The 13,384-nt window shown below is 33.7% G+C and overlaps 1 protein-coding gene across 2 annotated transcripts in view; it reads right to left on the bottom strand.

Annotated features, from left to right (window-relative positions):
* Window positions 1-13,384, bottom strand: part of WAPL (WAPL cohesin release factor) — a 64,440-nt gene that overhangs the window by 7,465 nt on the left and 43,591 nt on the right. For both annotated transcript variants that reach the window (XM_037049372.1, XM_037049373.1), the window contains 8 exons: window positions 13,124-13,235; window positions 11,063-11,290; window positions 7,592-7,703; window positions 7,138-7,235; window positions 5,879-5,955; window positions 3,105-3,280; window positions 2,626-2,741; window positions 2,090-2,251 (listed from right to left, as the gene is read on the bottom strand). In XM_037049372.1, coding sequence (XP_036905267.1) covers window positions 2,090-2,251; window positions 2,626-2,741; window positions 3,105-3,280; window positions 5,879-5,955; window positions 7,138-7,235; window positions 7,592-7,703; window positions 11,063-11,290; window positions 13,124-13,235 — 1,081 coding nt within the window. The remainder of the gene's footprint in view (window positions 1-2,089; window positions 2,252-2,625; window positions 2,742-3,104; window positions 3,281-5,878; window positions 5,956-7,137; window positions 7,236-7,591; window positions 7,704-11,062; window positions 11,291-13,123; window positions 13,236-13,384) is intronic.

Here is a 13,384-nt window from a genome sequence, read left to right on the forward strand (position 1 = left end):
AGCCCTTGCTCTGACCATCCTTGCTCTACACACCCTGTGAAGGCCAAAGCAAAAGTATAAATGCTACTGGGATTCAATCAAGTAAATTAAGTGTATTTACTAACGATGGAGGCATTGTTTGTAAAAATGAAAATCTTATTATTTTCCTTGGATGGATAATACTGCAAAAAAATTCAAGCAAAACACCCCAAAACTTGATTTAAAAAAATTTAAAAACCCAAGCAGAATGAATGGATTAACTGAAACGAAGAAAGAATACTGATTAAAACTACATAGTATTGGGTAAAAGCAATATGGCTTCTTTAAAAGAAAATTTAAGAGATAAACTTAAAAACCAGTAAAATAGTAAAAAGCAAAAGATCTCAGAGAAAGAACCTGAACTGGAACTCAACTAATATTATTAAAAATGGAAGTGCAATTGTCAGTGGAAGTACAACAGTGAAACTCTTAAGTTAAAATGGGAATACATCAAACTCCTTGTCTTCACTTACTTTATTTCCCTTGTGCTGGTACAATGCTGATCATACAGAAAGCACTAAACATACTGGTATGATTTAGGAAAAACCCCAAGCTATTCAAGACAACTACCTGAAAATGAAATGGCAAGTAGACCTCCAAGATTTGCTTAGTATATAGTCGAGTGGTATATAAACCTTAATAACCTTACAAAAATAAAACTTACATTTTAAAGTACAGTACTTCTTAAAATTGGCTCAAGGATCCCTAACTTCCTTTCAGGGAGTCTGTGAGGTCAAAATTGCATTAAATGCAATGCATTAAATGTAATGCAAAATTGCATTACAGTATCAAGAGGTCAAGGTAACTCCTTTCATTTTCTTATGAGTTTTCCAGAATGCATGTCATGTGATTATATCACTGCTATAATGGCTAAATGGAATGGGTGCCTGTTTCACAATTTTCTCAGTTTTGATTTCTAATTTGGTAAATATGGAAAGACAGAGCATACGTAAACAAAAAGAACTTAGGAGTCCCCTTTAAGAGTATAAAGAAGTCTGTTTTGTTTTTTTAAATTCTCACCAGAGGGTCTTTTATTCGTTGTTTTTAAAGAGAGAAGAAGGGAGAGAAGAAGAAAGAAACATCAATGCAAAAGAGAAGCACTGGTTGTCTCCCATGGGTGCCTAGACTGAGGATCAAATGCACCTGGACTGGGGCTTGAACCTACAACCTAGGTACGTTCCCTGACTAGGAACTGAACCCACAACCCTTCAATTATTGTACACACTCTAACTACCAGATCCCACTGGCCAGGGCAAGGGTATAAAGGCTTGAGATCAAAATAAAAGAGAATGGGCTCCTAGTTACAATTAAGAAAAAGTTCGAGTTGTTGTAGATTACTTTGGAAGACACAGTTCAAGCATTATTAGTTTCAAAGAGGCTAAAATGAGTAACAGGTTACCAAAGGCTTCAGAAACAATGAAAGGTATGTTTCATTATCACTTCTGAATATATGCAAACTGTTACCTAAGGAAATGACAAAGGTAGCTAGGAACTTATGAGACTGGCAAAAGGTAAAAATTATAATGCCTACCGTTGTCAAGAAATAGTAACTCATACAGTTTTTTGGGGGGAGGAAGTGTGTGTTTGGTGATTGGGATGGGGCGAACTGGGGACATCAATTTTAAATATACACCTTCTGACACAATTCCTAAGCCAGAAAATTACTTCACAGATGTACTTTGAAAAGTATGGCCCTACATTTAGGCCAGACCAATAAATGATTGAGGACTTACACTGGATAGGTGAGGCTGGATGTTGATTCCTAATTTTTTACTAATAATCCATTTTTGACTCATAAACAAATATGCCTTGTTTATGCTTTTCACTAGCAATGCCTAAGAAGTGATCACAACAGTTGAATACAGTCAGGAGAGTAAACGTAAGTAAGGGTATTCATGCTAAACCAGTGTACCCTTGCTGAACTGGTGAGAGAAGAATGAGAATGAGAGAGGTGGGGAAAACAGAGAAGGAAGAGGACGTGAGGGTAAAGGGGAGAGAAGGTACAATTAATAAGGAAATTGGACAGATGCAACAAACCGAGGTTGTTAGTTTGTTTTAACTTGATGCTTACCTGCACTAAAGCCTGAACAGCATGAACTTGTCCAGCTATCCTTAAACTATTATCTCCTTCACTACAGAATGAAGAATCAAAAGAACACGCTGTTTCCATGTTGACAAGACAGTGCCGATTCCGAGCACTATACTCTACTAGATTTATCAGTAGACCTAGGCCCTACAAAAATTAAAATGTGCATTATTACCACAGTTGAGAATTAAAAGCAAAAGAACACAGTATACGTAACTTTTATTAGCAACTACAAACCTAACCAGCATCCTACAATCCACAAAATTAATTAAAAACTAGCATGCAAGGTCTTCCCAAAGAATTATTTCACCACTTTTAAAAAATCACTTTTAGTTTGTATATTTATTATTTGTACACAGGGCCCTTCACAGCTCTTTTGTACCATGAGATTATGTTCATAAGGATCTATTGAAACCCATGATATAGCAAACAATTGGTCCTAACCCCAAAACTAAGATGAAGTTTTTATCATCAATCAAGTTACTTAAGTACTCATTTCTGAAATAGTCACTTCAACTCACCAGCACTCGAATATCAAATCTCTGCTCCTGAGGTAGGTACTTTGGAACCTGAAGCACACAGTTCATCGCTGTGCCAATCAAGCCATCTTGTTCTCCTGTTTTGGTGCTGCCCCACTCTAAAATACAAAATACAAGTGTGAAAACTGTTACTGATTCTTCTTTATGACACCAACAATCAATATTTATTAACAAGGGTATTAAAGTTAGAAATGAAATATTTCTTTTTTGATTGTATATTCCCAAGCCCTACAATAATTAAAATGTGCATTATTACCACAGTTGAGAATTAAAAGCAAAAGAAAGATACATGGCTGGTTCCAAATTATCAACTAAAAATAGTTAAATCTATATATAAATAAACAAATCACATGATAGCAATCTAAAAAAATACTACATTAAAAGAAATAAGGGGAATAACTTATTTTTACATGTAAATATACATTCTTTCAATGAGAACACACATAAAAAATATTACTTGCCATTATCATTTGTTAAATTGAGCAACACGCCAATGATGGCCCTCATGCAGTCTTCCACTGCTTTGCCCACATGGTTAGTTACATTCTGCTGAGGCAGAGGTTTACTATCAGGAAAGCATACACTGTTCTCAGCACGGTTATACTGCTGAATCAATTCTTCACAATGTTGTAATGCTCTTAAGAAAAAACAAAATGTAAACTATTAGGCTAAACAAAAAGAGTTATACTAAAATTTATCAATCTCTCCAACACAAATAACTTACAACAACCCCTCCCCAAACAAGCTAAAAGCTTTTTAAAATATTTATTTATTTATTTATTAGAGAAAGGGGAAGGAAGGGAGAAAGAAAAGGGTGAGAAACATCAATGTGTGGCTGCCTCTCGTGCACCCCCTACTGGGGACCAGGCCCCAAATCCAGGCATGTGCCCTAACTGGGAATCGAACTGACAACCCTTTGCTTTGCACTCAATCCACTGAACTACACCAGCAAGGGCCAAGCTAAAAGCTTTAAGAGCTAACACCAAATATTTTGAATTTCATTTAGAATGCATGCTCTTAGCAAGTAGAAAATATTATTTATATTAATGTTGCATAATAGCCTTGTATAGATGGGTATTAAATACTTCATAAATGTTACAACAAATGACAAGAGGTCATTTAACTGATATAACAACAACAAAGTGATGGATGCTTAAGCAGGCCTAGTATTTCTGAAGATTCTCCTTAAATCACCATGCCCATTAAGAAGGACATGAAAAGATGAGAGATGATGTAAGCTGACTCTGTCAGTTGATTTTACTGTAATATACAAACACAAAAAGCCCTTTAAGAAAACTGTACTATATCTATTCCCCCTCTAGCTACTCCTTAAATCATATTCTTTGGTTAGGAAGGTATTCCTCGTTGTCTCATCTAAAATAATTTACTTACATATTTAGGGCCATTAGCCAGAACTACCATGCTGTTATTGTTAACTGCCTTAAGTAGTACTGAGCTATATCGCAGTCTGGGTTGAGAGGTGAGTGGAGAAGGCCACTCAGTATGCTATTCTTGCATTTATCAGGGTTCTACAGAAACGTTTAAAAAGCCAGATGAGTGAATTTTCACAAATACCCAGCTTTAAACTCTACTGCTAAGACATTTGACATTTGAGGCAAAGTTCCTAATTATAACAAAATAGCTAAAACCTGTTCTTATAAGGAGTCAAAATACACAAAAGACATTTTACAAAGAAGAAATAGATTTAACTTGCAACAACACTCTCTGGTAAGGGAGGGTATAGCAGGGTCAAAAAAAAAAAAACAACTAGAACACATGCCTTAAGGGTACACACACTAAGGGCGATACAAAATTTACAAAAATACAAGACATAAGAGATGAAGGGGAAATTTATAGATTAAGAAAATCTATCAGAAACTAGACATTACAAGAAATTAGAGACTACCTGAAATTGAATATTGACTAAACATATGATAATATTAAGCAATTAATATATAGGGTGTGAAAATAGTAAAGTAGTTATAAAGAGTCTTCTTTTATGTACCTAAGTATCTATGTATGAAATGATAAGAAATCTGTACTTTGCTTCAAGATAATATAAAAGGGGGAATGGACAGGGTTACAGATGAAAACAAAATTGGACATGACCAATGATTATTCAAGCTCAATAATGTATACGTATTTCATCTCCTTTTGTCATGTATGAAATTCTCCAAAGTAAGGGGTTAAAAACAGAAACTTGAGTCAGGTAGTTAGTGGGCCTCTGACACTATACTAAGGACTTTGGACATACATGCAAAAAAGTAACCACAGGGATTTGGAGTTTGGGATTATTTTATAAAACAGAGATCTGAGGAGGGTTAACCCTCTGTGGTAGTGTACTAGACAGGCAAGAGGCCAGAGATATCAAGAATTAGGGTAGAGATATTAGGAAGAGGCTGCTGCACTTGGATGATATCATTTGCCTAATGTCATACAACTTGGACTGAGAGAGTATAGAATGGAGGAGGAAGAAGCTACATACAGATCTGGAAAAACAGGTATAACAAAAGGGCAGAAGAGGAATAGTGAAGTTCCTTTATAATAAAAATAAGGACTAATACTTAGTGTTTATTATACATCAAGCATTGTTCTAGACTTCACACACTGTATGAGCTCTTTTAATATATGTTGTTTATAATATATAAACATAAGAGACATTTAAATTTTTTAATTTTAATATTTACTATTTAATATATAGATTTTAAATGTCATACATAACTTAACATATAACATGTATATTAATTCTTTTTATTAAAACAACAACCTTGAGTAAGTAGATACAATTAATACCCCTGAAGAACTTCCAGGCAGTACTGTGTTTTTCAGACTATAAAACGCATTTTTGCTTCAAAAACTCCCCTCCCCCATTTTCCTCCTCTAAAAACCGAGGTGCGTCTTACGGTGGGGACCCCAGACACACCTATGTTTTACAGGAGGAAAATAGGGTAAAAATTTTGAAGCAAAAAATGTGGTAAAAAGTGTGTCTTATAGTCCAAAAAATATGGTAACTGCCTTGCCCGAAGTTTCAGGGGCTGAAGTTATAGAGATGGGATCCACACTCAATCTTTTTGGCTCCAGATTCTGTACTCCTAACTTGTACTTATACTATACTGCTTCTGGTACAGAGAATTCAACAGACGGAAGTATTTTATGGAGAAAGGTGACACAATCATATTTCCTCTATGATCAATCCAAACACTTTAAATAAAAAGCATATTTCGGAAAAACTTACTTAGCTGATGAAACAATGAGCTGTGAATCTTTATATGCTATCAAGTAGCTTTGATTCTCTGGATTATGCACTGTTACCTAGAAGGAAAAATCTTGAAATGATTGTGGCAATACATAACTTTTATTCATTCACATACAACACACTATGTCTGGTGCTCGCTCTACAATACATAAAGATGAGAATATTCAGTCCTTGTCATGTAAGGGAATAATAACCCACATGTTCCAGATTTAAAGTAACAGAGCCATTACTTTATTAATAAAATTAAAAGAGCAGGCTCTAACTCATACAATAAAGTTCTTAAATGGATTCATTAGAATAAATATACAGGGTTGGGCAAAAGTAGGTTTACATGTGTGAGTATATGAAACAGTTTATTACTGTATTATTATTTATGGTATTATTTACACATGAACAACTAGAAACATACTTCTGCCCACCTCTGCATATGTTTATGAAATGTACCTAATGCATTCCAGAAGAGAAGAAACAATTTTAATTTCAACAATGCCATAACTTTTGTTTTTTAATTTTGATTTATTGTTTTAAGACAGAGGGAGAGAAACAGAAAAAGACATCAAGAGAGATATCAATTTGTTGTTCCACTTATTTATGTACTCACTGGTTGCTTCTTGTAAGTGCCCTAACCCGAGATCAAACCTGTAACCTTCATGTATCAGGATGATGCTCCTAACCAACTGAGCTACCTGGCCAGGGCCAGAAACTTTCAACTGTACTAAATTATTTTCCCATAGAGGTTTCAAAAAGCACTTACCTACTACAATCTGATCAACAAATAATCTATGGATCCTGAACTTCATGGGCAGCATAAATTCTTAACTACACTGAACTGGGTAGTTATTCATAAGAGCAAAGCAAATACACTGACGGGACTTAGTTCAATAGTATCATTCAATACCAAATATTATTATAAACTGCGATTACAAACAATTTACTCTAGTAATGGCTAAATCAAGAAAATCCTTATTACTTTCTTTAAATAACCTGACTGCATTTAAGTATTTTCCTCAAACAAGATATTTAAGCAGAATTCCACATTAAAGAAAGAACATATTAATAACACTTGGCAATAGAAACAAACTTGACATGCAAGTATTCTTGGAAGACTAAACTGCTCTTCATTTAACTTGTTCATTAACACTGGTTGCTCAAAGAATACAATTTCAATTTGGACTTTAAATCTCATGCAGTCACAATTAAGATTAAGTAATTTTCCTCAAATACTTATCCATACTTACACTTTCTAGAACTCGTAAACATCTCTCTGCTCCCCATAATGAGGCTACTAGTTTCTCTTCATCCTCATCTCTACTTAGATGATCCACACATTCTTTCACTACAAGAAGTAGAAGTGGAAATACGTTAGTATGTCTCATTATCTCAATACCTACCCCCTTAATTAACATTAAAAACCTTCTATACACATGCTATGAATATGCCGGAACCTCCCTGAACATTATTTATTCTAAGTTTTACACTATGAGATGTTGAAAGGTATGAGACTAATGTATTGTATTTTATAACTTCCCAATTTCAAAGCATTAATAGCATTTCCTTTAAAAGTTAAGAGATTTGCAAGATTTACTAAAGACTAGATCTTTTCAAACTGATGCCATTATTTTTAATTATGTAAAATGTTTTCTTCAGGATTTTAAGTAATATATAAAAATGATGTGCATGCATTTATCTTACCTTTATCTACAATATGATCCAGACCACCCAAAAGCCGAAGCTCTTCTTTAAACCAGTCTCCTGCTCGTTTAGAAGTAAGGGACAGTAACGTCTCCATAGCTAAATGCCCAGTCTAAAAATCAGAAGTACCATTAATGAATATTCACTCTTAGCAATGATTCTGAGGCAGCACTTCTACACATTTTCTTTAGAAAAGTTCACTGCATGCTACAAGCCCATAGTATTCTTTTGTTTTGTTTTTTCCACAGTATTCTTTGTAATATAGTAAGTGCTTCTGAAAGTAAACTGAAGTGATTTTAATTTTTATCTGAATAGTAAGTAAAAGCTGAAGAAATGTTTAACTATGGATTTGTTTTCATAGAAAAAAACCATAACTAAAAGTAGTCTATCATTTGTCAGTTCAATGAAATATATACTGGTGTTATTTCTAAGGTATAGAGACTTAAGGGTGGACCTGTTGGATTAAAGTGTACATGCATTTAAATGTACATCAATTTATTGGGTTAATTTACCACAAAGGCTATAACAAGTAACACTCCAGGAGCAAAAGTGTAGATGTGTCAGTTACCCTGAATCCTCAAAAGCTTATCACTTTAAATTTTTTCCTAAGGGTAAAAAAATGTTATCTCACTGCTCTGGGTTTGTACTTTTCCAATTATAATAAACTTCAGTATTTTTCACATATTAATTAACTGTGTTAGCCCTATCAATTCTTCTTTCCTTATTTACCTGAAGGCTGCTTATCTTTTTCTTATTATTATATATGTTTTTTAATCTATTCCAAATAAAAATCCTTTGTTACTTTTAGTGTTTCAAATTTACCAGGATCAAATTTTATATTGCAGAGTTAGCAGCTTGGATACACATCATGTGGCCACTACGACAAAAATATACATAAAATAATGATTCAGGACCACCACTGGAGGAAACACAGAACAGTAAGTTCTATTCACAGTCAGGCTGAAGTTTGTTTTGTTTTTTTAAAGATATTTATTTATTTATCTGTTTGTTTATCTTTAGAGGGGAAGGAGAGGGAGAGAAACATCAATGTATGGTTGCCTTTTGTGCATCCCCTGCTGGGAGTTGGCCTGCAGGGAACCAGCCTGCAACCCAGGCATGTGCCGTGACTGGGAATTGAACTGATATCCTCTGGTTTGTAGGCCCGCGCTCAATCCGCTGAGCTACACCAGCCAGGGCTGAAGATTTTCTTTCTCTTTATTAGCCTTTAATTATTATTTTAACTTCTACTGTATTTCTTTTAAAAAGTATACAGCTAGCCCCCAACAAAGAGCAATCGGGTTCTTATTGCATTAGGAACTTTAGCATGAAGCTGAAAAGACCTGGTTTTCTTCTCAAAGCTTCTTTTCTTTGGAAGATGAAAATTTACATTAAGCCCTCCTGGCCTATTTGGAACTGAATATAAATTAGGTATTTAGCTATGAAAAAACATATCTTACCACCAAATCTTAGTATTACAGATTTAGAAGACATCTAGAACATTTTAGCCTACTCTTTAACAAGCTTGATGTCCTAAATGACAAATACAGAACTAAAACTCAATACCACAAAAACATTCCATTTTGTCCAATTCTCATTCTCATCCTGAAAGACTAATTTAATGAGATTGGCTCAGGTATATTAGCTCATGAGTCACATAGTGAATCTGAAGCCAAATGAAGTATTCTTTATTTAGGAAAAAGGGGATAATAATCTGATGTTAATATGGCAAAGGTTTTTAAGTTTTTATACTAAATGGGAACTTTATCATTTGTTTGTATTGGCATTAAGACAATTGTTGACATCTTAGGCTATTTTCAGTGTACTATAAACTAGCATTTTAACACAACCTACAATTCAAACATTTTATTTGAAAACTGAAATAGTCCTCAAAGAGGCAAAGCACAGTCAAATTGGCTCTATTGTCTGAGTTATATCCGAAAACCTTGTAACAGCAGTATTTTAAATTATCCATGGCATACTGGGAGTAGCAATATACTTCAAGAAAGAAATTAAATAATAAAACAAACAAAACTTATGCACAGGGGACAGTCACTGTATAAATAATGTCTACTTAAGATTTAAAACAGACACAATATTAACTTAGGAGGGAAAAAAATACATTCTAAATTAGCAACTCTGTTCTGGTTTTAATCATGTGAATAAACTATTCAACACAATGTAAGAATACTATGCTGGCATTTACCTTCCTAATAAATTCAACAACCATGGAGGAAAGTCAATAAACAAGTTTATAATGTTATTTAATACCAAATACTTAAAAAGAATCTAAATGTTGAACAATATGGAAGACCTCGCCCCACCCCCCAGAAATAAATAAATAGACAGATAGATAAAGCCTCATAAAGACTCATTTATTATTCAGTTATGCAGCAAATAAAAATTATAAGCTCAAATTTATTTTTGTATTAGAAATCTGTATATGCTGTAAAAATATTAAAAGTAAGTAGAAATTACTAGTAAATTTGTAAAGTAGTGTAAAAACACTTTGGTGAGGCAGAAGGACCATTTATCCACCATCTGATCATAAGATTACTATTTGTCTAACTTTAATACATGAAAGTACTACTTAATAGTACATGTCAATTTTGTATCTTGTCTTTTAGAGCTAACTTGCTTTTCCCCCTAAAACCCCACTTTACCCAAACTCTCTATTCTACTACCTTTACCAAACACAGCAATATCCTTAAGTCATATATGACTAGCACAACAAATGAGTTTATAATTTTTGACGCAATTACCAGAGTCTTCAGTTTAGTGGGTAGTAAAAAAAAAAGATACTGTTTATATAGTTTTGATGTTGGAAATACCCGAAAGTCGGGTTACATATGAACAAATAATCTTATTTTTTCAAAGCAACAAGACAAATTATCTTCCGCTGGCCCATTAATCTCAGGGGATATTATTGATTATAAAAGTAAAAAGAACTGGAATCAATGAAAAGCAGCACAGTCATCTTAAACTTAGAGAGACTTGTTGAGCATAAGGGTAGCCAACTGGCCATGACCGATTATGAGGTACATTGCTCCAGAGGGAGGTGTCTTGGGATGTTCCTTCTGAGTCTTGGTTCTTTGAAGCAGTTAATGAGCCACCCTGAGACACTCTGGAATAAGTGAATGCTCATTGAAAATGGCTGTTGCAAATTCTCTGAATCTTTATTGCAGAGATCCAGAGAGAATGAGAATGAGAATTCCTAATTAGCTTAAATGCAGTTTCTATATTTAAAAAAAGAGAGAGAGAGAAGGACTAGGCAAAATGTAATAAAAAATCAGCTAGTTTAGGAACTTTTAGCAGGGAACAGAAATTATGCTCAGAACTAAATCTTAGGAGAATGTGCTGAATTATAAACCAAGAGGTTAAATGATTTGTCCAAAGTTGCGCACTTGCTGTGACTAATTAAAAACTTTCTGGAAGTAATTTTCATTTTATAGTGGAAAGAAGGAGGAAACCCACCGTTATATTTTCCAAATCAAGATGCTTGTTGTGTACAGTTTCACAGAGTCTTCGAATTTTTTCCTTGATTTTGTTCATGTCTTTTTCATTCAGTAGCTTAGCTGAAGAAGCATCTTGTTCCAGTTCTAGAAGTCGAATCATTAGATCTAGGCTAGCTCTATCAAGATCCATGTTCAAACGATCTCTACTCAATATGTACATGAGGGCAGCTGTACAAAGGGACAGATTCTTCAACAGACCCCAAAAAATATAATGTAATCAATTAGTGACAATTTCAGGAAATAAGATCATTTTGACATTTATTCACACGGTGAAAACCTTAAATATGTTTTATTTATTGAAACCCCTACCTCTTAAAATATTCTCTAGAAATGTGAATTAAACAAAGTACTGCTCCTTAAATTTTTGCTTTCTATAGGTCTCCCCTACATGAATGCTCCAAAGCTAGAATATAAGCAGAGGTACATATTTCTTTGGTCATTCCATGCTAATGGAAGAGTTTACAAAACATGTTTTTTTCAGCTCTCTCTATATAATCCTATTTTACAATACATTTCACTCTTACTCTTTATGATTAAGCAGATAAAGCCCAATTTCAATTAACAAAATCAGTAATCTGTGTTTTAAATCTGTATCAGAAACTTAGCTACATTTTTCTTGTAAAATAAATAAAACTGAGCCTGTGTCAATATATAAAAATAAGCCCAAATAAACATATTTAGATAATTTCTATAAAATAAACCAATCAGATTTGTTTGAACCAAGTAATTAAAAATAAAATTATGTGTTCTCAAAATCATTCAAATTAGCACACTTTGCTTATAATAGGTTGTAAAATCTACAAGTAATAAAAGTGATATAGTTTAGGTAATATTATTCCAACATATAATAACACTGTACTTATTATACTTATTTCAATGCATAGAAACACAATCAACTATGTAAACATTTAAACTTTAAATCCCCCAAAGCGGAGAGATTTCAGACTAAGTGACTAATAAAATGCTTACATAGGAAATTACTTTTGGAAATTAGAACAACACAAGTAGAGGCCTTGGGAGTTCCCCCCAAGAACACATTAACAACACCTTGGTCCTCTTATAACTGGGTAACAAAGGAAACAGTTTTTTGTCTTTCCCCCTCTCATTGTTCTATATGTATTACAACTTGGAAATGAAGTTATTCTCACTTAAGGTTAAGTACATTGCTTTCCATTTCAGAAGACCAAGTATTAGATTACGTATACTATTCTGCATTTGAAACATGATTTCCTTGAACAAAAATATAATAAAGCCCTCTTAAAATACCACTATTGATACTTAGTGATTATTTTTAACTTCGGAAACATTAAACATGACTTTGATTACACATTTTTGAGAGAATGCATCAAAGTAGAAATAAAAATAATTTTTTTGCACTGAGCCAGATTCAACATCCAGAAAATTTTTTTAAAAAAATTCAAAACCTTTTTTGTCTCTATGTAATCCTATTTTACATTACACGCTACTAATATTAAAGAGTAGTAAAATTTTTCCCCAGTACCTTCTGATTAGAGAAAATCGGTGCCCATAGAATTAAATATCCAGTATGATATGGCATGTTAGCTGTAATACCTGAATTATTTTCTTTTAATTTTATTTTTAGATAGAGAAGAAGGGAATGAGAGAGGGAGAAAAACATTGACGTGCAACAGAAACATTCACTGGTTGCCTATATCACATGCCCCAACTAGGGACCTGGCCTGCATCCCAGGCATGTGCTCTGACCAGGAATCAAAGGGGCAAAGTTCTGGTTCTCAGGCCAGTGCTCAATCCACTGAGCCACACCTGCAAGGGCTGAATAATGTTTTAATAGTATAAAACTACAAGAGGAAAAACTGTCATGAGAAAATAATCTTAAATGATTTATTAAGCAATAACTTCTGGCATGAAACTCTATATATTAGCTCAACCAATACTTAGGAAATATTTATATGTGAATATCAAATAAAGATATCTGTCAATAACCAAATAGACTGTAATTTTAAAATACTGCTTCTCAACCCCAGAAACTTAAAAATACCTGATGGTGCTGGCAATCATCCAAGGTTTTAAAGACCATTGCTACCATTCCATGTGCTCTCAGGTGCATTCGAAAACTGGGCATGGCACATTTAGTAGCCAAGCTAATAACACTGGGAGAAAACAGACTAGGTTAGGGAGACTAAAAATAGATAGTGCGTGAGTATTTTGTTTGCACAATACCAAAACAAGCAAACAGGGGTGGGTGTCAAAGCACTGCTTGTGCAGATCGTAATATAAAGATGGGCAAACTAAATTACTA

Source organism: Sturnira hondurensis, unplaced genomic scaffold (genome assembly GCF_014824575.4).
Source record: "Sturnira hondurensis isolate 20B ecotype Veracruz unplaced genomic scaffold, ASM1482457v3 Scaffold0006496, whole genome shotgun sequence".
Taxonomy (NCBI): Eukaryota; Metazoa; Chordata; class Mammalia; order Chiroptera; family Phyllostomidae; genus Sturnira; species Sturnira hondurensis.